General features: G+C 38.7%; 1 protein-coding gene across 1 annotated transcript; it reads right to left on the bottom strand.

The window, feature by feature from the left end:
* Positions 1–270: 270 nt before the first annotated feature.
* Positions 271–21354, bottom strand: SLC39A6 (solute carrier family 39 member 6). Its single transcript, XM_090285644.1, has 10 exons — positions 20785–21354; positions 18547–19317; positions 15792–15978; positions 14247–14416; positions 12751–12969; positions 8174–8279; positions 4717–5094; positions 3483–3563; positions 2124–2314; positions 271–1501 (listed from the first exon to the last, which is right to left on the bottom strand). The coding sequence occupies exons 2-10, from the start codon at positions 19306–19308 to the stop codon at positions 1349–1351; spliced, it is 2247 nt and encodes a 748-aa protein (XP_090141770.1). The 5' UTR covers positions 19309–19317; positions 20785–21354; the 3' UTR covers positions 271–1348.
* Between the last annotated feature and the right edge of the window lie 44 nt (positions 21355–21398).

Raw genomic sequence — 21398 nt, 5'->3', positions numbered from 1 at the left:
ACAATAATATAAGTGAGTTGATAAGTATACTATAATCTGGATTAATTGAAGCAAACCTGTTACCTCAAATTCATAGAAATGGAAAGTAGAATGGTGGCTACCGGGGACTATGGGAGGAGGAAATAAGTTGTTTAATGGGTATAGTTTCAGTTCTGCAAAGTGAAATGATTCTGGGGATCCAAAGTACAACAATGTGAATAGACTTAAAACTACTGAACTGTATACTTAAAAATGGGTAAGATGGTTAAAAAAAACCAAACAAACCAGACATCTAATATCAAGCTGACATGGGATTTTATTTTGTAGAAAAACAACATCTAGAGAATGCCACAGACAGCCCTAGTATGTCTAAAGTACTATGTATAAACATGACAATTGCTCATAATGATAACACCGAAGCACTGAAAGATACCAAAGTACTTCCTGAATCTAGAAGTCAGATTATATTCAGTATGGTTTTAATGTCCTTATCTCCAAGTTATTATGCTAACATTTGGTAAACCAGGTAACAATCCAATCAAAATTTTGAACAATACATAACTTGGTGATATCGAATTCTTCTGGGAATACATAAGCTTACTCATACTCATCTGGCATATTCCACACAAATATTTTAAAATTCAAATTTCTTGGTTAAGCAATATAGTGCTTGAACTTGTTAAATATATTTAGATGTTTCCATTATACAAGGTTAAATGTACAAACTAAATCAGTAAAAGTGCTCACTGTAGTTTTATGGGAACATTAATACTGTGACAAAATGTTATGAATGTACTCTATTATTAATAATATTGCCTTTTGAAGTCTAAATTTTATTTCTACTTTATAACCACTTTTGTGATTTTTTTGTAAGAAATTTATGCCCTAATTCTTACATATTTTTTTCCTCTTTAGTTCTTAGCTTAAATTCAGTACAAGCTTTATTGATTGGTATCTTAGGCTTCGTGCGTATTCTTACTCCTAAAGACTGGCAGTTCTGCTGAGGCCTAAAATCCAGCATGGGAATTACTGTATTAAATTAGTTCTAGAAAAAACATTAAAGACATTTTTCTTGAAATATACAGAACATGTCACACCAAATCTCTTCTTTATAAAATAAACTGGTAAAACTGGTAAATTGCACATATAGTTTATATTCCAAAAATAGAATAACTTAAATATTAAAATGTACCTTTATGTTACCACCATAACTGACCTTATAAGCAAAACAACTGGCAATATTCAATACAAAAATCACAAAAACACTAACCTTAAATACTGCATATCACAGCATATACTCTCATCTCCCTATGACCTATTCAAACTATAGACAGCAGTTTTTTAAACTATTCTACCATTTATACCCTAATTAGAAATTTATACGAAACACAATTTTGTGTTCAAATATGGAAATAAGCAACATAATTCCAAATCCCAAGAGCATCCCAGCATTCTGTAGGAGGAAATATCCCCAGCGGCTACACCCATGGTCACTAGCATCATTGTGTAGCATCTCAGGTACCTTAGAGAAGAAGAAAAAAAAAAAAAAGAGAAACTTTTAAGGTTTCAAAACTACAGATTATTTTTTATAAGCTTCTGCAGGACAGTATATTTGTATTATATGTAGCTGGATATATTGATTCAGTTCCTTAATACATACTGATTTTAACTAGTCATGTCACATAGTATTTCCTAGCAGTTTAATTAACAATGATTATTTATGATCTGCTTAGCAAGTCAAAGTACTCTGATGACAAAGAGATGTGACTCCTTTGTCCATTAATGAGGAACTTCCAAGCATTCACAGTACACATAGCATGCCAATATGTGGCTTGTGCTAGGTTCCTACAAATCTATATACAATTCAAAGCATGATTGCTGAGATTCTACTCTCAAAAAGACATACAGAAAGGGTAGCTATTTCTCTGTATCTTCATACACATTAGATAGGATAAAGATGTGCCTGTGACCAATAATCCAAAAAGATAAACTCTAAAGGAACTATATTTTATATGGTACCTTGCTGAATATAGAATAACTTATCACTACTACATTTAATCTAAAGCCTTTTTAAAAATAAGGTTTCACTAAATACTTTAGTTTATTGTTAATCAATATTATAATTTGACATCTTAAAAACTTACCATATCAACCAGAGCAACATACATGAATAAGCCAGCAGTAAGTGCAAATATCCACATAGAAACATTTTCAGCATAATGACCAATGAAAATTCCTGTTGCCATTCCAAGATATGCCAGCATGGCTGACAAAGCATTATAAAGAACAGCCTGCTTAACAGTCATGCCTGCTTTTAGTAATACAGCAAAGTCACCTTTAATAGAAAACAAAACAAAGGAGAAAGCAATTGAAAAACCATTTTTAAAACACATACCCAAGATACGTCAGATTTAAGAAATTCTCTAATTGTTTAAGAGGAAGAGAAAGGCAGCAGTGTAAATCACCCTAACAAAGTTTTTCTTAAGGCTCCCGCTTTGTTAATGAGTGATAAATATCACAAACCTACTATTATTATGTTCTTGCACTGCCTTTAAGAAGCTCATAATTGGCCACAAAGAGGAGGAGAGTGGAGAACACACATGAAATGATCAGTAAATGGTAAAGGCAATTTATAATTAAGAGCTAGAACCTAAAGTTCTAGTTATGAGAGGAGAACATGACATAAATTAAGATGGAAATAGTTAAGCTTCATGGAGTGTGAAGGATCCAGAATGGAGAACATAAACCAGATGTTGAGTATAAGCATTGAGCAGGCAGATGGGAAGCCTTCTGAATGGCAGGCACATGCCAAGGAACAAAAGTAAAAATAGTGTCATGGTTGTGTATCTATAAGGAAAAAACAAAAACAAAAACTGGGGTCCAGAACAACCCTGGGAAGGTTTTTTTTTTTTTCCAGCTCCAATGAGATTCTCTGTTAATGGAAGATGATTCATTTGATTCCTGTGGTCAATTCATATGGTGTGTATGAAGAGAATAATCACAAGTCAGCAGAATACTGGTATAAGAAAATATTCAACCCTGGCTGGTGTGGCTCAGTAAACCAAAGGGTCGCCAGTTCGATTCCTGGTCAGGGCACATGCCTGGGTTGCAGGCCAGGTTCCCAGTTGGGGGCGCACAAAAGGCAACCACACATTGATGTTTCTCTCCCTCTCTTTCTCCCTCCCTCCCCCTCTCTCTAAAAATAAAATCTAAAAAGAATAAAAAGAAAGAAAAAAAAATATTCAGTAGAGGAAGAGGAAGAGAATGAGAAAGGTACCTCTTTGGCAACCCCAGATAGGCAACTGTGCAATTGTACTAATAGGGTCAGAATTCTGGCTGGAAACACACTTGTGTTCATTAAGAAAAGAAAACTAACTAGGTTAGCAGACTTATAAGAAGGCATAAACGTTATGAGGAAGCTTGCTGGAACTATCATTAGCAAAAGCTAGTGGCACTCAGACAATTCAGCAACCTGGAAAATACCATTTATATGGTTATCTTACCTAATTCATGAGGCAACTCATGACAAAACACAGCAACAGAAGTACTTAAACCACTTGATAAGCCCTCGGTGAAAGCAGCACCTGTGTAAAAATCAATCAGAAAAAGACTGACTACACTATTTTGTGGGTGTGTTTTTAAAAAATCTTACCAGCATACAAAATGAGGTAAAAGAAATAAACTATATTCTGGTTGTGAATAAACAGAACTTTCCCAAGTGCATTCTGTATCTTCTTCGTAAGTATTCTCAGATTCCATTCAATTAGGTTTAAGTTTCCCAATGGAGCACAAGCTGGTATGATTAAGAAGGGAAGGTTCTACTATGCCTTAACAGTGATTAGATGATCTTATACAAGCCTGAGAAGTAACTGCTACCACACAAAACACTTTTTTAAAAATATAAAATAAAATTATTTTAAAAGTTTAGGGGGGGGGGGAAACCTGTCAGCAGTCAAGAGTACAAACTGTTTACTGGCCACGGAGGAATTAACTATGTAATCAGACTTGTTTACATTCATTCTTTCACTGTCTCACGAAGAGAGTCTAAGACAAATAAATCCTCTTCTTTTAAGAGCTAACACACTACACAGCTGATCACTTATAAACCATGACTTAGCATTTGAATATTCTGCTGTTGCTTATGCTGTGCACAGTACATAGAGGAGGAAAAGCACCAGGCTCCCAGTGGGAGCCAAGGCCTGGGCTCACCTTAGCTGAGCCACAAAACAGCACCATCTCCTTGGGCAACTGGTTACCTTCCCAGGCCTCAGCTGCCTAATCTATAATTATTTCCTTGGTCCCTTTCAGCACTAAGTTACTAAAATTTGTAAGTATTCTATTATCTCCTAATTGTGGTGTAACAATTTAATAGCAAAAACTCTAGTTGTTCTTTGGATAGAGATTGGCAACTAAACTTATCAGATTTGCCAAGATTCCTTTATAGCATGAATGGAAAAAAATGACAGAAGAGATTCTTTTACCTTAATATATACCATTTATATTGCAGATAAGAGAACTTAAATGTACAGGGGAAAAAAACTCACACATGCTTCAGACATGGAGCCTGATCTTAAGACCTTGCAAATTAAAACACCTTTTGCCAGTTACAATTTAGGTAATGGGCTAGGGACAGTTCCTTTCACTTCACTGAGTATTTCATCATCAAAATAGTGAAAGAAGAAACAACATTTTGATAATCAACCAATAAGGGGAAAATATGTAGATGTAGATGTATACCAATTGCTAGGCCATCGCTGAAATTGTGCAGGCCATCACCCATGATCACCATCCATGCCAACGTGGCGATGCCGGCATCTTTCAGCTCCTCCCGAGAGTAGCGCTGACTGTGACTGTGGGGGTGGTGGTTTTGGTGGTGGTGGTGATGGAGAATATGATGGTAGTCATGATGGTGGTGAATGAGATCATCTGACTGGCCCAATGTGTCATGGAAATGTGAATGGCATTTATTCTTGCACCCTCTGGGTACATATTCATTATAGACTTCTTGTGGGTGAGCATGAGCTATCATGACCTCTTCTTCTTCCAAGATAGCTGGCTGCTGAGAATCAAAGTGGGAGGGCTCTTGTGAGTCTGCTTGTAAATAGCCTTCAGTTCCTAGGTACAAACAAGAAATACAATGAAACAGAAGGCTTTGTTAATAAGCTTAGACACATTTCCAACATTCCCATTGACAAGTAAGGTCAAAAAAGGTCTTAAAGTGGTGCAACTCTTTCACATATGCCTGAAGAACTAAACATTAGAATACTGTTAATGCAAAATAGGTTTTAATGAATTTTAGAAATTAAATGGTCTCACATCTTAAGAATGGATTTTAAACATTAACCTTCAATAACTCTTCCTAGATTATCCCTTAATTTCTTCTGCCTCTTTACATTTTTATGTTTTTTAAACCACTGAATTATATATTTTAATAAGATTTTATTTATTTTTAGGAAGAAGGGAAGGAAGAGAGGAGAGAAACATTAGTGTGTGAGAGATACATGGATTGGTTGCCTCTTGCATGCCCCTAACTGGGGACCTGGCCAACAACCCAAGCATGTGCCCTGACTGGGAATCAAACCAGTGACCTTTGGTTTGCAGGCTGGCACTCAATCCACTGAGCCACACCAGCCAGGGTCTGCCTACTTACTTTTAAAAAATTAATTAATTTTTAGAGAGAGGGGAAGAGAGGGAGAGAAACATCTATGTGTGAGAGAGACATTGATCAGCTGCTTCTCACATGACCCCAGCTGGGGACCTGGCCTGCAATCCAGGCATGTACGCTGACTGGGAATCAAACTGGTGATCTTTTGGTTCATAGGCTGGCACTCAATCCACTGAGCCACATCATCCAGGGCTCTTTACATTTTAAAAGATAACTTTCTTTCTGATTATAAAAGGAGCAGATACTTATTTTTAGAAAAAATATTTAAGAAATATAATTAAATTGGAAATAAAAAACGTAATTCTGTTGTCTGACTTCCTCTTTTTTGATGGCAAAATTCAAGGAAAAACAGAAGAATCTGAAATACCATCATCACCAAGAGTTGTTTATTATCTGTTTGTACAAAGAGAAGTAAATGCAACAATAAGGTGTTTTCCTTTGTCCTGTACACCGGTATCACTTTTCCTGGAAGCAGTCTTTACACTGGTCCAATTATAAAGCAACTATTTCTTCTCACTGGAGTCCATTAAAAAAGGTTAGAGAGAATAGATATAGAAAGAAGAGCAAGAGCATTTTACTAGCTCTTTAGAGAAAAACGGCATGTTGGAAAAGGGTGGGCAAATACAAATAAATAGGCAGTAGTGACAATAAAGTTTTTCTCTCTCTTCAATTACTGAGCACCTACTCTGGACCGACACTGGCAATAGAATGGAGCATGACAATACCTTTGTCTTCAAGAAACTTCTGTTCCTGTGGGAAGAAAGCCAGTTGACAAGGGACTACAGGCATAAATTTAAGGCACTGGAAAGCATGAAAAGAAAACAGAACAGGGTGATATTATAGAGAATGACTGTTAAGCCTTTGTATTTGGGTATTCAGGGAAGGCCTGTGAGGAGAAGATATCTTGAGTTGAGACCTAAACAACAGGAGAAGGAATTTATGTGAAGATTTGGGAGAAGAGGTCTCCAAGAAGGCAGTGAATGCAAGGCTCTGAGACAGACCTGCCGTGCTCACAGGTTCAAAAGGCCAGTAGGCTGGACAGAGAACAATGGGGAAGAGTAGAGAGCAGGTTAGAACTTTGAAAGTCACGATGAAGAGTTTGGTTTAAAATTTTAATCTTAAAAAAATAAAATTTTAATCTTAATTCAACAAGGAATGCCAAGCTAACAGTCAAATAACAGGAAAAATAGTAACTTTACAGTAAGAAAACATGGCAGATATAACCTTAGTCATCAAAATTAATACTGCCCATATGTAACAAAGAGCATGATGTCAGGTGGCCCCTTATGTGACTAAAAAAACATGATACTACTTTGTGGTATTGCTGCCAACACTGATAAATCATTATTAAAAAAAACCATTAGACTCAATATCTGACCTAGCTTGTACTCTAGATATTTTTCCTTTTGGGGGGAAGGGTGCATAAAAGAATTAAGACAATTAGAAAAACATAAGTAAGGTCTATGGACTAGAGAATTGCATTGTATCAATATTAATTTCCTGATTTCAATAACCAAACTATGTTATATAAGAGAATGTTCTTTTTCTTAGGAAACATATGCTGAAGTATTTAGGAGTAAAGAAACATCCTGTCTGCCCTGGCTAGTGTGGATCAGTTGATAGGTCATCATCCCACAAACTGAAAGGTAGCCAGGTAGGATCCTGGTCAGGGCACATACCTGGGTTGCGGGTTCAGTCCCTGGTTGGGGTGTGTGCAAGAGGCAACCAACTGATGTTTCTCTCTCAAATCTATATTTCTCTCCCTCTTTGTCCCCCTCCCTTCCCTTCTATCAATACAAAAAACAAAACAAAAAACATGCCTGTAATGTACTCTCAAATGGTTTAGAGAAAAATCTGTAAGTATGTCTTAGGTTCAGTAAGAGCCTCAAAACCCCCATCCAATAAGTTGATTAGCAGGAAGTAAAAACCACAAACGATGACTATTGAGAAGTCCAGTGAAAAGTTCCTCAAATCTTGCAGAACACCAGTAGGAGGTAGAAAATTTTTTACTCCCTTATTCTATTCTTCTCCCCAGCAACATGCCCAATAAATCACCAAGTGCCTTCTCCCAACAGAACACCAAGTGCCTTGTTGTTCCCACCATTGTGCCCGCCATTACCCCCAGACTCAACCCATTGTTCCTGCCCTTACCCCCAGGCCCAACCAATCACTAGGCGCCCCGATAGCCTGTTCCAGTCATCCTCTATCCCTCCCTTTAAAACCTTGTCAGCCTGTACGCCAGCTGCTGTTCTCTCCTTTGAGACAGCCCGGCAGGTTCCTCTTAATAAATCTTGCATCTCAGCTTCCTTGGTTTTGGTTTTTACTATTTCTAACATTCTGTAACTCTGAAATGATCTCAAAATAAAAAAATTTAAAAAATTTAAATATACATGAAAATAACCTACTCATTGGCGATTAAAAAGAAAAAGTATGAGTTTAAAAAAAGAAAGTGATATGGTCTCATCTTTTCCATATAGTTCAAGCAGAGCAATGAACTCCTTCCAGCCCCCCAGATTTATAAGGACTTACGATCATCTGCGTCTACTTTCTCCTCATTTGTTGAAAGTTGAGATTCATACTTGGACAACTGCTTCTTAATCTCTGCATCATCATCATTTTCAGGTTTTTTCTGATTCTAAAATAGCAAAGGAAAGCAATACTTTAAAATAGTCAATTTGCTTATGCGTACAGATTTAAATAAACACTTAAGCAAAAGACACAGAAAAAGACTGCAGAGGAACCAAACTACAATTGAATAAAAGCCACCCAAGGGCAGGGCCTGTACTTGACTTGCACAGCACCTAGCAATGTCCCAAGCACAGTAACTGTTCAAAATGTGAAGAATCAATGCTCAGTAATATGATATGCAGAAGAATCACATTCACCTTCCTGAATGTCCCCTAGGTCATCTACTCTAAGTGTGGTCTTTCATAAGCTACACAGCATCCCCTGGGAGTCTGTCAGAAATGCACAATCTCAGGCCACACATAGACCTAATGAATCATATGGGGAGTTTAACTAGATCCCCAGGTGACTCACATACACATTAAAATTGAGCTCTGTCTCAGGTTATCAATTTAGAACCAGATAGAGGTATTTTCTTTGGGCATTTAGTGATCTGCTAACCCGATTGCTTGGATTTCTCCATCTCTCCTTTGTATGCTGAAAACCCATACTACCCATACTTTTTATATTCTAAAACTGAAGCTGGAAAAGTCGGCATCTGTGCTGCCTGTCACTACCAGAACCAATAAGTAGAGACAAGGATTGCATCTTTATGGGCGCTTTATTCAGGTGGCCAGCGATCTGAGAAGATGGCAGGCGGGTCATGTACCCTCAGAAAAACTGTCTTAAAATCTCATCTCAAGCTAACCTTTATATAAGGAGAAGGGTAGGTAAGGGGTTTGGAAAAAAAGGTTAATCAGATAAGAAGTACTTCTTTATCTGTAGATCAACAACTCAAATACCATTTCCATTGCTTGCAGACCCACCCCCTGGGGAACAAAAGTTGAGTTGCTTGTGACCTCCTGTAGTCACATGGTCATGCATTCCAATTCCTGGAATAGCATCTTCTACATGCATTAATCAGTTAAGCCTATCAACTAAGACTGGAAAGCTTTGAGTTCCCCTATCAAAACTACACTGTGACACTGGTAGATATATTTATCACAACTTAAATGCTTTTCCTATAATAAAACACCATTAACAAGCTTTCTCTTTTTAAACCTATCAGCCTTAAATTTATAATTAGGTTTTTTAAGCAACATACTTGAGATATTGTTCCTACCTCTGAGCCCAGGCATAAAGGTCACTGTTTGAACAATGATGTCTGCGTATTACCTACTTACATAGAAGATAACATTAAAAATACTTTAAAATGTCACATAAAAATTAATTTATTTGTAGTACTTTTGAAGTACTTATGGTAGTACTATTTGTAGTACTTATGGTAGTGACTCAATCACTACCATACCTAATTAGATTTCTTCTAGTTCTAACAGTGTATAAAATACCTGTACATTCTTAGGTTTGTGGATGAAAAAGGGGCCTCTACAATAAATCTGACAAGTGCAGTGAACAAAAATAACTTCACAGGGTGATCTGATCATAAATTTCTAACTAGGCAGGTTGTGGTGGGTAATCACACCTCAAGTCTGTAACTTCTCTAGCAAAAGGTTATCATTGCCAAAGCAAGCCCTGTTCATTGTTTTTGTGTATCTACTTAACACACCTTTGAAATGCCTCTTTTTCAGACCCCTTGTAATGGAACCAGAACCACCCTCAAGAGAGCACAGAATTGGCCCTGGCAGGGTAGCTCAGCTGATTAAAGGGTCATCCCGACACGCCAAGGTTGTGGGTTTGATCTCAGGTCAGGAACATACAAGAAGAAACCAATGAGTGCATAAATATATGGAACAAATCAATATTTCTCTCTAAAAATCAGTCAATAAAAAAAATTAAGAACAGCACATAATCTTGTTAAATATCCCATAATCCAATCATAGAGCCTTCCTTTCTCTCACTTTATGTAATCTTCATTACCCTCCCTCCTTAAAATCCCAAATGCGTAAAAGAAATTGCAACTCATTCTGGGGAGCACTGTTCTCAGTCTCCTGAGATCTTGCGTCCAGGCATTTCCCAGTTGCCTCAAATATATTCTAATAAACTCATAAAAAGTTTCTACAGTTTTCGATGTTCTCACGTTATCAGGTCATAAGAATTTTCTCAAACAGACAAAGTATTTAAATATTTGTGAATATAAATGAATTCAGGGTATTTTAAATCACTTTACTTAATGCTTTATTTCTTGTTGGGCAATGACTCTCTAGAATTTACAGATTTTAATGAAGTCTTTTATTCCTTAAGTTCAGGGCCTTTAATGTTCCTCATGCTAAGAGCTGGCAATACAAGTAATACAATGTAAAACGAGATACAAAGGATCTCCGTTCTCACGGAGCTTATCACCAACAAGGAGAGTCTTTACACAGATAATAATTATATACAATTCTTTGACTGCAATTTTCAGTACATTTACCAAAAAAAAAAAAAAAAAAAAAAAGCAGTGCTGTGAGAGTGTATAACAACAAAACTGTAAGACCCCCAACAGGCTTCCTTGAGAAAGTGGTATTGATAGCACGACTTAAAGATGAGCAGAGGTTTGCTGGGGAAAGGTAGGAGAGGGAGCATTCCAGACAGGAAGAGGAGCATGTAGGAGGGCCAGAAAGGAGCCAGTCACATCTTGAATAGAAAGAAGGACAAGGTGGTTGGGGCCTAGTAGGTCAGAGACACGGTGGCTATAGATAAGGCTGGGCAGCTGGAGGAAACCAGACAATGCAAACCTGTTAAGAGTTGTGGCCCTGTCCTAAAAGCAGTGAGAAATCACTAATGTAAGGATTTTAAGTAGTGGAGTCTAACCTCATTATATTTTCATTTAAACAAATCATTCTGCCTGCATTAGGAGAAGACAAAATAATGTAGACAGGTCAGTTAGAAGGCAACTACTGTCACCTTGGTGGGAGATCAGAATGGTGTAGGCTAGAATAGCAAGGAAGATGGAATGAAATGGAAAAACTCTAGATATATTTAATAAAACTATGTTAAATATGAGGATGGAGATGTCACAGATGATTCTCGGGTTTCCAGCATGAGCAATAACTTTTACTGGTAGAAAGAAAGTTTGACATTGAACTATTGTAAGGGTCTAACTATATCAAGTATGAGATATAACACTAATTTGAATAGAGATTTCAGAGTTACAGAGAAGGCAAGTAATCTAAGACTATGATATACAGGGTTGCAGGATGGATGTCTAAAGGAAAAATCCTAGGCAAAATGTCATGTTATGGGTCTGCAGAACTCTCAACACTTATCATGTAAGAAATAATTTTTCTTTTTGAGGAACCAAATGAGATTAAAAACTGTTAAGTAAAACTAAGATCTAGATGCCCTTGAAAAAAAAAGATACTCAATGTATTCTAAGAAAGAAGAGGACGAAGTTTGCAAAACTCCTGTGGTATATCTTTATCTAGAAATTAAGAGTTCCCACTAGGACAGTCTTTTTGATAGGGGAACTCAAGAGTTAAAAGTTTTAGTCTTTAACTGGAATAACACCCATGACTTCAGGAGGTACAAGTAACTCCAGAAGGTCAACAAGCAATTCAACCTTTGTGCCCCAGGGAGTCTGCAAGGAATGGAGATGTCTTTGAGCCACTGTATTCCAGGGAGGGAACAGCAGTGATCCAGATGAAGAACTGTTGATCAACAGATAAAGAAGTACTAGGAACTTCTTATCTGATTAACCTTTTTTCCAAACCCCTTACCTACTCTTTCTTCCTCTTATAAAAAGGTCAACTTGAGATGAGATGTTAAGACGGTTTCTGAAGGTACATAACCCGCCATCTTCTCAGATCGCAGCACAAACATCGACTTTCGTGGTTTCATTTTGACTGACCTGTCTGGTCACATCGTATAAAAGGCAGATAACTACAGGCAACTCAAAGTTACTTTTACTAGAAATAAAGAGCCTACTATTTGGCTTCATATTATTTCCTAGAGGTGATTTGCAAAGGTCACATATCCTTTCAAATAAAACAGAATATCCAGCTACTGGGTGAATAAATTGAAGTTAATCACATAAACATAACTATGAATGAGTATTGATGGTGTATCCATGATACATTTTTCTTGGGTAAACTACTTTATTGGGGTATGATTAACATTTTAAAAGCTTTACATATTTAATGTATACAACTCAGTGAGTTTGGGGATAAGTAGACAACCGTGAAACCATCGCAACCATCAAGGCCATAACCCTGATGATTCTAATCTTCAAGGATCTACTGTGCCTTGTTTGGTCATTTAGGTGTTTATCCTCACCTTTCTCACCCTCTCATGAGTTTGAAGGGAATATGAAGATAGAGAACTTCAGGGTTATAAAGATATAGAATTGCTCTCCATTAATGCCTCTGAGAACAAAAAGTATCTCAAGAATACCCAATTCCTTCTCAAAGATCACATATCCTGGACAAGCTCTACTAAGTCTAGTTAGAATGCTACTTTAAATAAATGTCTGATGCATAGTAAGTACTCAGTATATTTTTTCTTACCTTTTTCTTCTTATCTTTAAATTGTTTGATCAATGTGAGTACATGTTCAACAAGAAACATGAAATACAAGCCTCCCAGGGCTGTTAGACCCTTCCATGTGGAATCAAAATAGGTACTTTCTTCTATGTTTTGAGAAGACAGATGACTGAACAGTGGCCCTCTCTTCATTTCCATTGCTGTTTCTTCATGGCTGTGACTGTGGTGGTGACTTGCATGAGACTAAAGGCAAAACAATATGTACTTTATAAATTCATTAGTTTCACACATGTCCAAAAAACTATGGTCAAATTTGAAATCATTCAGGATTAGGCAATTAACAGGATAGTCTGGAATGAGGGGAAAATTATGATATTTAAAGTAAAATGGCCCAAAAGCAGCCAGCTATCTAGAGCTTAATGCATATAATGCGCTATGGCACTTAACAGATTGGATCTGTTTAGTGTACAGATAGATACATTCCCCAATGAGCCTCATAATACATAGGTAGTGGGTATTTTCAATGTCTGACCAGTTATCATGGTCACAAATAACAGGAAACAGCCAGATTCAACAGGCCTGTAGTGTTTATTGCTTACATTCCTAGCTGAAAAGCTCATAGCACTGTCATCAGTGTGCTTACAAGAAACCCAACCTGCGTAATGAGCCCTGGCAGGTACCTCCGGGGGCACTGCCTCAGAAGCCTGGGGCTGAGCGCAGGAGGAACTACCACCACTGCATGTTAGGAAATTGGGTGTGGCACCTTCGGAGGTGAGGATGGGGGTGGGGGTGTCAGAGGGTATGCCCCACGCACGTGTCACTTTGTATAGCAGGCATTTCTGAACATCTGCCATCTGATGGTCAGGGGTTTGTCACAGCAAAACAGGTCTCTCTCACCTCCGGATAAAGTGTGATGAGATATCTAGTACTTCAGGAATAATTCCCCTCCCCCCTGCAAACCTCTAAGGGAAATTTAGAAAATGAGGTCCAAATTATTCTCTGTTTGTGCACCTATCCCAAAGATTTCATGGAAAAGTAAACTTACTTTACCAAACTTGCTTTATTTAAGAATTCACTTGTGTCACAAAATGTAAATCTCTAAATACACACATGAATTCAACTCGGAAGAAAAACCCTTAAGTTTCTTGGGTACAGAGTCATGTTTTTTATTTCTGTAACAATTACACTAACATGTAAGCATATAATAACACTGTTGCATTCTGTCACAGTACTAATATATGGATAGAATCTGTCTCTTTTCACTAACTGGGTTTCAGGAGTTAAATTTGTCTGTATTTAGTTAATTCCCTTCAAAAAGAAAAGCAAAATAAAAAAAAAGTATTAATATCAAGCACAAAAATGCAGCTTTTATTACCAAATATATTTTAAAATCAATTCCTCTACAAAAATTTCTAACTTTATACATATCAATCAAAGAATTTTAGTAAAAACCAAAAAAAATTGTATATTTTCAATGCTGAATAATACACTACAGTAATAGGACAAGTTACTATACTTACATGTGGAAGGAGGTGTAAAAAAGCATCACCACTCAATGTCCCAACAGCCAGTGCCACAAGAAAACTCAGGAGAAACTTGAAAAACACCCGATTCATGAGAGGCACTAAGATAACACCCAACAAAGATAGGAAACTGATGATGGAAATGGCTATAAAGCCACCAAGCCAGGCTGTCAAATAAAGAGAGCACAGGAAAAAACATAAAAATTGATATTAAAAAGAGACTTTGGAATAGCACAAAGCAACTTGTACAAGTAGGGAAATCTTAAAGAAATACAAATGCAATGGAATAAGACTGTGGTAACAGAGCAATAACTAACAAATGGGTTCAAAAGAACAATTTGACTGAGCTCTCCAGGTAAAGAGTATAACCTAGTGGAATATTCTTCAACTGGTAGTGAAAGAAGGGGGGAAAAATGATAAACAAGGATGAACTCTAGCTCATTCGGGAACTCAACTTTCAGATTTCTGTAACACCCAAATTATAAAAAAGGAAAAAGTTTTGTAAAATACAAAAAAGAAAGAAAAAAGAAGAGAAAGAAAGAAAAAGAAGAAAAACTGGGAATTTAATTATTTCCTCAGTGAACAATTATTTCTTTTCTTTTTTCTAAACAACTATTTATTCATTTATTTTAAAATATTTTATTTATTTATTTTTAGAGAGAGGGGAAGGGAAAGGGAAAGAGAGGGAGAGAAATATCGATGTGCAGAGCTCCATCGATTGGTTGCCTCTCACAGGTCCCCAACTGGGGACCTGGCCTACAGCCCAGGCCTGTGCCGTCTGGGAATCAAACTGATGCCTTTCTGTTCGCAGGACCTTTTGGTTCACAGGCAGGCACTCAATCCATTGAGCCACACCAGCAGGGGAGGAAATTATTTCTTCATTATAGTATTTTTTAAATCCTCACCCAAGGACATTTTTTCATTGCTCTTTTTAGAGAGACAGGAAGGGAGAGAGGAAGGGACAGAGAGATAAACACTGATGCAAGAGAGAAACATGCCTCTCATATGCACCTGGATGGGGGACTGAACCTGTAACCTTTTGGTTCCAGGACCATGTTCCAACCAATGGAGCCACAGTGGCCAGAGCAATTTCTTCATCATAGTTTTTGAGCACTGAAACTCTACACTATAGCAGAGCTTATCCTAGTTTCATTTATTAATAATAACAGACCAGAATTAGGCTCCTAAACAACGGAGATGAACTCTGAACCTTCTTCCCAAACAGTGCAACTACATACAAAAAGCCCATATTTCAGATAATCCTGACACTTCCTGTGGTTGACCTCAAACAAGTTACAGTCTATGTTTTGTTTTATTTTATTTTATTTTAAAAGATAATGCTAACACAGACAAGTTACAATCTAAGTCTTTTTTAAGGGTAAGGCTAATACACTTCCTTTCTTCACATTCAAGGCAGAGAACAATTAAGATGGTATATTTGAAATTATGCTGAAAAATGAATATGTTTTTGTAAATATAAAGAAAACAACAACATAAATGTATCTATTGGAAATTATTTTTGCATAAAAAACGCAATTCTACCTATTTGTAAAGAATAGGTCTTTGGAGGGCTTTCAGTTTTCTTTTCACTCGTGATGGTATGACTCAGACAGGATCTAGCATCAATCTGATTGATGATGGCTGGGCAGAGATAGTTGAACTCTGCTGAATTCAGCGGCACCTGGACACCCATGCCATGAGATGTAAGCAGCTTTGACGCATTGAAACACTAAAGAAAACAAAGCAGTGAAAATCACCCAAGGGCATTCCCATCAGAGACGCCAAAAAACATCAACGACAGAACATCCTTTCCTTACTGAAGCTACTTCTTAATTTCTTTTTAAGTTAACACTAATTCAAATCAACTTTTAAGTACTTTGGAACTTGCTTCAACCTGCCTGGAGATGCTATGTCACAATAGTGTTATCCCACCTCTCTGCCTACTTCTTGGTAGAAATAGTCACATCACCAGTCACCTAGGGAGAAGGCCTCAAACGCAATAAGCCTGAGGGTAAATGAACATTCACAAGCCTGTTAAGTCATTGTATAAACCTATTAAGGAAATGAGCTTTAATTTTGAGAAGGGATTCATTAGAGATTGGGACATATGTTGTTTTAATACCAACGCTGCCCTACTTGGCCTAAACAAGCCCCAAACACGTCACTCTTTCAGCAATGACCATACTTGGAAAACTTAGCTCGGTTCTGACCACATACCTGGCAAATAATGCTCTCTACAAGAGAATATTAAAGTATGTGCATTACTCTTGAGTAGGGAAAGGTTGGTAATAAAACAAACCTGTACCAGCAGGCAGCTTCAACAATTTAATTAGATGACTAGTTCGAAGAGAATCTTTTGAGTGATCTAAGCCTCTCTTCCCCCAGAATTGGTGGTAGCACCTGTTTCTCATCTTCTGTAAAGTTATTTTAAACTACCAATCCTTGATTAATACTACTCAGAACAAACTTTATTACCAGCACCGCTAAGGGAATGATTACTAGTAGGATTATCCCAGATTTAGTACAGTTATATGACGGTTTGAATGAAGTACTTAAGTTTTGCTTATCAACATATACCAACTACCATATTTTTCGCACTATAAGATTCACCTGACTTTAAGATGCACCTAAGTTTAGAGGAGGAAAACAAGAAAAAGAAAAATTCCGAACCAAATGGTGTACTAAAATATTTAACAAAATCTAACAGAATAATATTTCAACCATGTAAAGTGAACAGCAGTCAACAGTGGTATTAAGAACCATCATCACTGTCATTAACAAATGAGGAGAGACTTTAAGGTTCAAGTACTCTTCTAGTTTTCTGGGAACCCCAATAACTCATCATCGCTAGTGTCAGAATTGATGGGGACCTTTAATAACAGGCATTGAGGGAGTTAAGAGGTATGACTAGTTGTAACAGTCACTGAGAGTATCGCTATCCTAGTTACAGATTCTGGCGGACTACCCCCAGTGCCTGTTATGGCTAGTGATGCTCCTTAATCCCCTCAGTGCCTGTGTCACTACTAGAATAGTGACCACACCACAACTCCCTCTATATACTACAAACTTCAGCATTTATGGCTGCTCACCCAGTTACTGCTGGCCCCCTCACACAGAAATCTGCTGTGCACTGGAAACAGTATGGAGGTAGACGAGACAGCTGTAGCGTCCAACAGAGCCAGTAGCCAGCAGAGAACATGTGACTTCAGCTCCACCCATCTGCCTCTCATGATTGGCAGAGCTTAAGACACAGCGATTGGTGATTGGTGCCTGGATGCGGTTCTACTGACACAAACCCCACCCAGTGTCAAAAACAATTGGCAATTGGCCCTGTGCCTCATGCCCGTTTTATTAGCCTCAGCTGATTCGACAGGTCAGCGGTTGTAGCTGGGAGTGTCAGGTGGCTCTCTGCACTCTCCCAGGTCTCGGGTGATGGGTAGAGGCAGACGGCAACTGACCAGACGCCCTGAGATTCAGAAGTGGGACATTTAAGCACTCCTAGGGGTTTCGCGTGGGCACACCGTTTCCTCTTCTAACAGCTGTCGCCACCGCTGACAGGTCAGGTAATACACATCATGGTCTGTGATGCAATATTCGTTCCATAAGATGCACAGACATTCCCCCCCACCCCCCACTTTTTTGGGGTAAAACAGTGCATCTTATGGAGTGAAAAATACAGTAATTCCTTGTTCTTGACACCTTTCAGGCAAGGCAAATTGAGTACAACCTGGAAGTCTAGTCTAGAAGAGAACACATGAACTCAGAACTTCACTGCCCAGACATTCACTTGTCCAGTGTGTCATTCTTGGTAGCAGTTCCAACTTCAATCACTCCACAAGTCATTACAATCCCTCTGCAGGGAAGTACTGTAAGCAATACTGTCCTTGCATTCTTTAGCCCCTTCAACCACACTTTTCCCTAAAACATGGATTTTAACTCTTGCATTTTCAGCCTCCTGTTTTCTCTTTCTTATTACTAATATTTACCTTTAAAGACTTTCTCCAAAAATTACTTTGATATCTGCTTTCTATAGTTATTTTAAATTCTATTTTAGAAAATGTTTTTAGCAGGCAGTACTATTCTTATTATCTCCCAAGTTTTTTTTTTTTTTTAATCAGAGATGATTACAACCCAGTAGGGACATTATGGGCCAAGTGGCTTGCTGAGAAAGTACAAATTCCCTTTTCAGTGCGTTATCATTTTATTTTTACCTTAAACTCCTTAAAACTAGATAGAGTGACAAAACAGAATAGACAAGCAGGCGTATTGATTAAAATAAGAACAGCCTTTATCTTACCTTCTGAGTATTTTCATTTGTGTTTATGGAATACATAAAGTCTTTTCTGGGCTCACTCACAGATTCATTTGTTTTCCTCCTAGATGGTCTGCTCACCAGATTCTTTTCTGTAATACTGGGTGGAGTAGAACTGCTCACATCTTTGGGGAGAAGTTTTCCAGGTTTTGGAGTTTCTATTGTTTCTAGAAAGTGAGTTCCTTCAGAGACAGCATTATACACAGCTGAGGTCACTTCACTAGCACCAACACTTTCCTTAATTAAAACATTTCTTCTACTATTGGCATGTTCTGATCGCCGAGATCCTTTCCCCTGGTTGTTTCTAGTGTCTTTACCAGAGCTATCAGAGTCATGGTCTGGGCAAAGGGCTTTCCGATTATTTTTCCCAGAAGCAGCACGATTATGGTGAGAGTGATGATCATGGTCAGAGTGATGCTCATGGTCAGGGTGATGCTCGTGGTCAGGGTGATGCTCGTGGTCATGGTGTATATGAACTCTTTTAATCTTATCTATGCCTATATTCTGCAACAACTTTCTGAACCCTTCAACTGACAAGGAGTTATTTTCTCCGTAGCGATGGAAAAGCTGCTGTAGATGATGTCGCCGTGTGGTAACTGCCAAATCAACATTAATGCCAGATTCCCAGTATGGAATAATTTTCTCAGTGGTCTGAGGGAAAGCAGTTGCTGGTTCTACTTCGTGAAGGGGATTTGTGACTGACAGAGTGAAGGTCAGGATGAGGATCACAGTTAAACTCCTCGCCATTGCACCTTCCTAAAGAAGACAGAAAAATAAATTTTGCCTTCACTTCTAAAACAATTTGAATTAAGAAATCTCATGCTGAACACTGATGTCTAATCAAGTAATCAAGGTTTACAGAGCATCATTTAGTGTGACCAATGCAGTGTTAGGAACTGTGAAAATATAGAAATTAAGAGTCCTAGACTGTACCTTTGCATTGCTAAAACATGTGAAACAACTAGAGAACAGTTGAGTGTTAAGAGAGCATGTAATTAGCACTATAAAAGCAACAGTAATTCAGATAGCAAAGAGATCCATGTGGCCACAGCCATATTGGCAGCTTCGTGTGGCGTTGAGAACAATGATTTAAAATAAAACAAAACTTACTTCTACCACCACCATCGTCCTTTCATAAAACAGTATTTTAGTATCCAAAGCAGTGAATATGGCAATCTCAGAATAAGGCACATTTAAAATTTTTCTTAAACTATATACAAGTCAATTTAAGGCTTCTTTTCCCCAATACCACTCTTCAAAGTCACCCAATTTTGCCAGTTTCTGTGTATGCCTCAGGATATTTTCTGTGCATACTTAAGTAGATGTGTACTTAAACCACACAAATGGGATCATTTTCCCTACTCAAAAATGGCACCTTTCCATGTCAGTACACATAGGTTGATTTCATGCTTTTGAATGACTGCATAATAGTCCCTTAAGTAAGTTAAACTTCATAAAAAACTATCATTCTTACAATGCTATAAATCAATGAATATTTAAGCATTAACATCACTCATTCAGACAATGGTGTTTGGAATTAGGAAAAGCAGAATTGAGCGTGGAAAAGCAGAATTCAGTGAAGGGGAGGAAGGTACAGTCCAGATACGCGGATAGACTGATATCTCAGGACCCAGATGTTCAGTTGTCACTAAACTCACCTGCCTCCAGCGAAAGAAACAGAGGTCGTCTTTCTGGAGTGAGAGAGCAAGGGGATGGAGCAACCTAACTCTACCACTTTCAGCTGTTGTTCCTTGCACCAGGAAAAGCTGGCATGAAGGAACTACATGACCGGTGTGTAAGGAAGTGCTCCAAACAATGTCAGCAGCGTTGCACAACTGCTGCTCATCACATCGGGAGAAGTGAAAATGGAGTATATAAGTACCACAGGGCTAGACTCCCGAAAGAACAATCTTTGGAACCTGAAGTTTGAATAGGCAAACGAGAACCATTAAGAAACCATTTGCCGGAGAGGAAAGGAGCTCGGAAAGGAGCTCGATGAGTTGGGACAAGCACAAACGGAATGCTCAGGTACAGCTCCGCGCCTTTCTCCAGGGAGGATGTTTAAGGCTGTCGCGAACCCGCGGGCTGATCTCCTTCCCTGCAAATCCTCGGGTGTTGTTGGAAAACAAAGCCTAAAGAAAGGGCCTGGAGAAAAACGCGAGAGAAGAAAAAGGAAAAGGGCACACCACAACTTATAAGGGCTATTTTTAAACACGACTCTACCTTCAGATAGATGAATAATGCCTTTTCCTCAGAAAGTCCTCCTTTGAAGTCTGAAGCCCATCTGTGCACCTCAAACTGGGAAGTCCAGCCTCCACGGCCGGCGGGGCTCCTTTCTCTGCAGCCCTCGCCCGGACCTGCGGGACTCACCTCTCCGAGGCCTCGAGGTCCCACGGCCTGGCCCCCGCGCGCAGGTTTAGTTCCCGCAGGGAATCGGGAGGGCTCAGAACTGGCCTGTGCTTTTCTCTCTCGAAAACTCTACAAGGCACGGAGAAGCAGCGATCTCATCGGCCCGGGTGCCCCTCAGTCCGGGTACCGCCGCACAGCCACCAAGAATACGCGCCCTCGCCTCCCTGGAACAGGACAATTACTAATTACTGCCGCGCGCAGCGCGTGGCCGGGAACCACCGCCTCTGCCGGCCAGGACTGCGGGACATGCGCAGTGCGCCTCAGACCCCGTTCGCCGCCACGGGATCCGCGTGGCCACCCGTTCGCCGGCGCCGTGGGGCTCGAAGGGGCGGGAGGGGGCGAAGGCGCGGTCAGTATAGACTCTGAGCTTCGAGATTAATTGGGTATCCTTTCTTAGAGCCCTCTGAGCCCCGGAGACCCCAAGACTC

This window comes from Furipterus horrens, unplaced genomic scaffold (assembly GCF_987537825.1).
Source record: "Furipterus horrens unplaced genomic scaffold, mFurHor1.1.pri manual_scaffold_8, whole genome shotgun sequence".
NCBI lineage: Eukaryota > Metazoa > Chordata > Mammalia > Chiroptera > Furipteridae > Furipterus > Furipterus horrens.
This window is presented reverse-complemented; position numbering and strand designations above follow the sequence as displayed.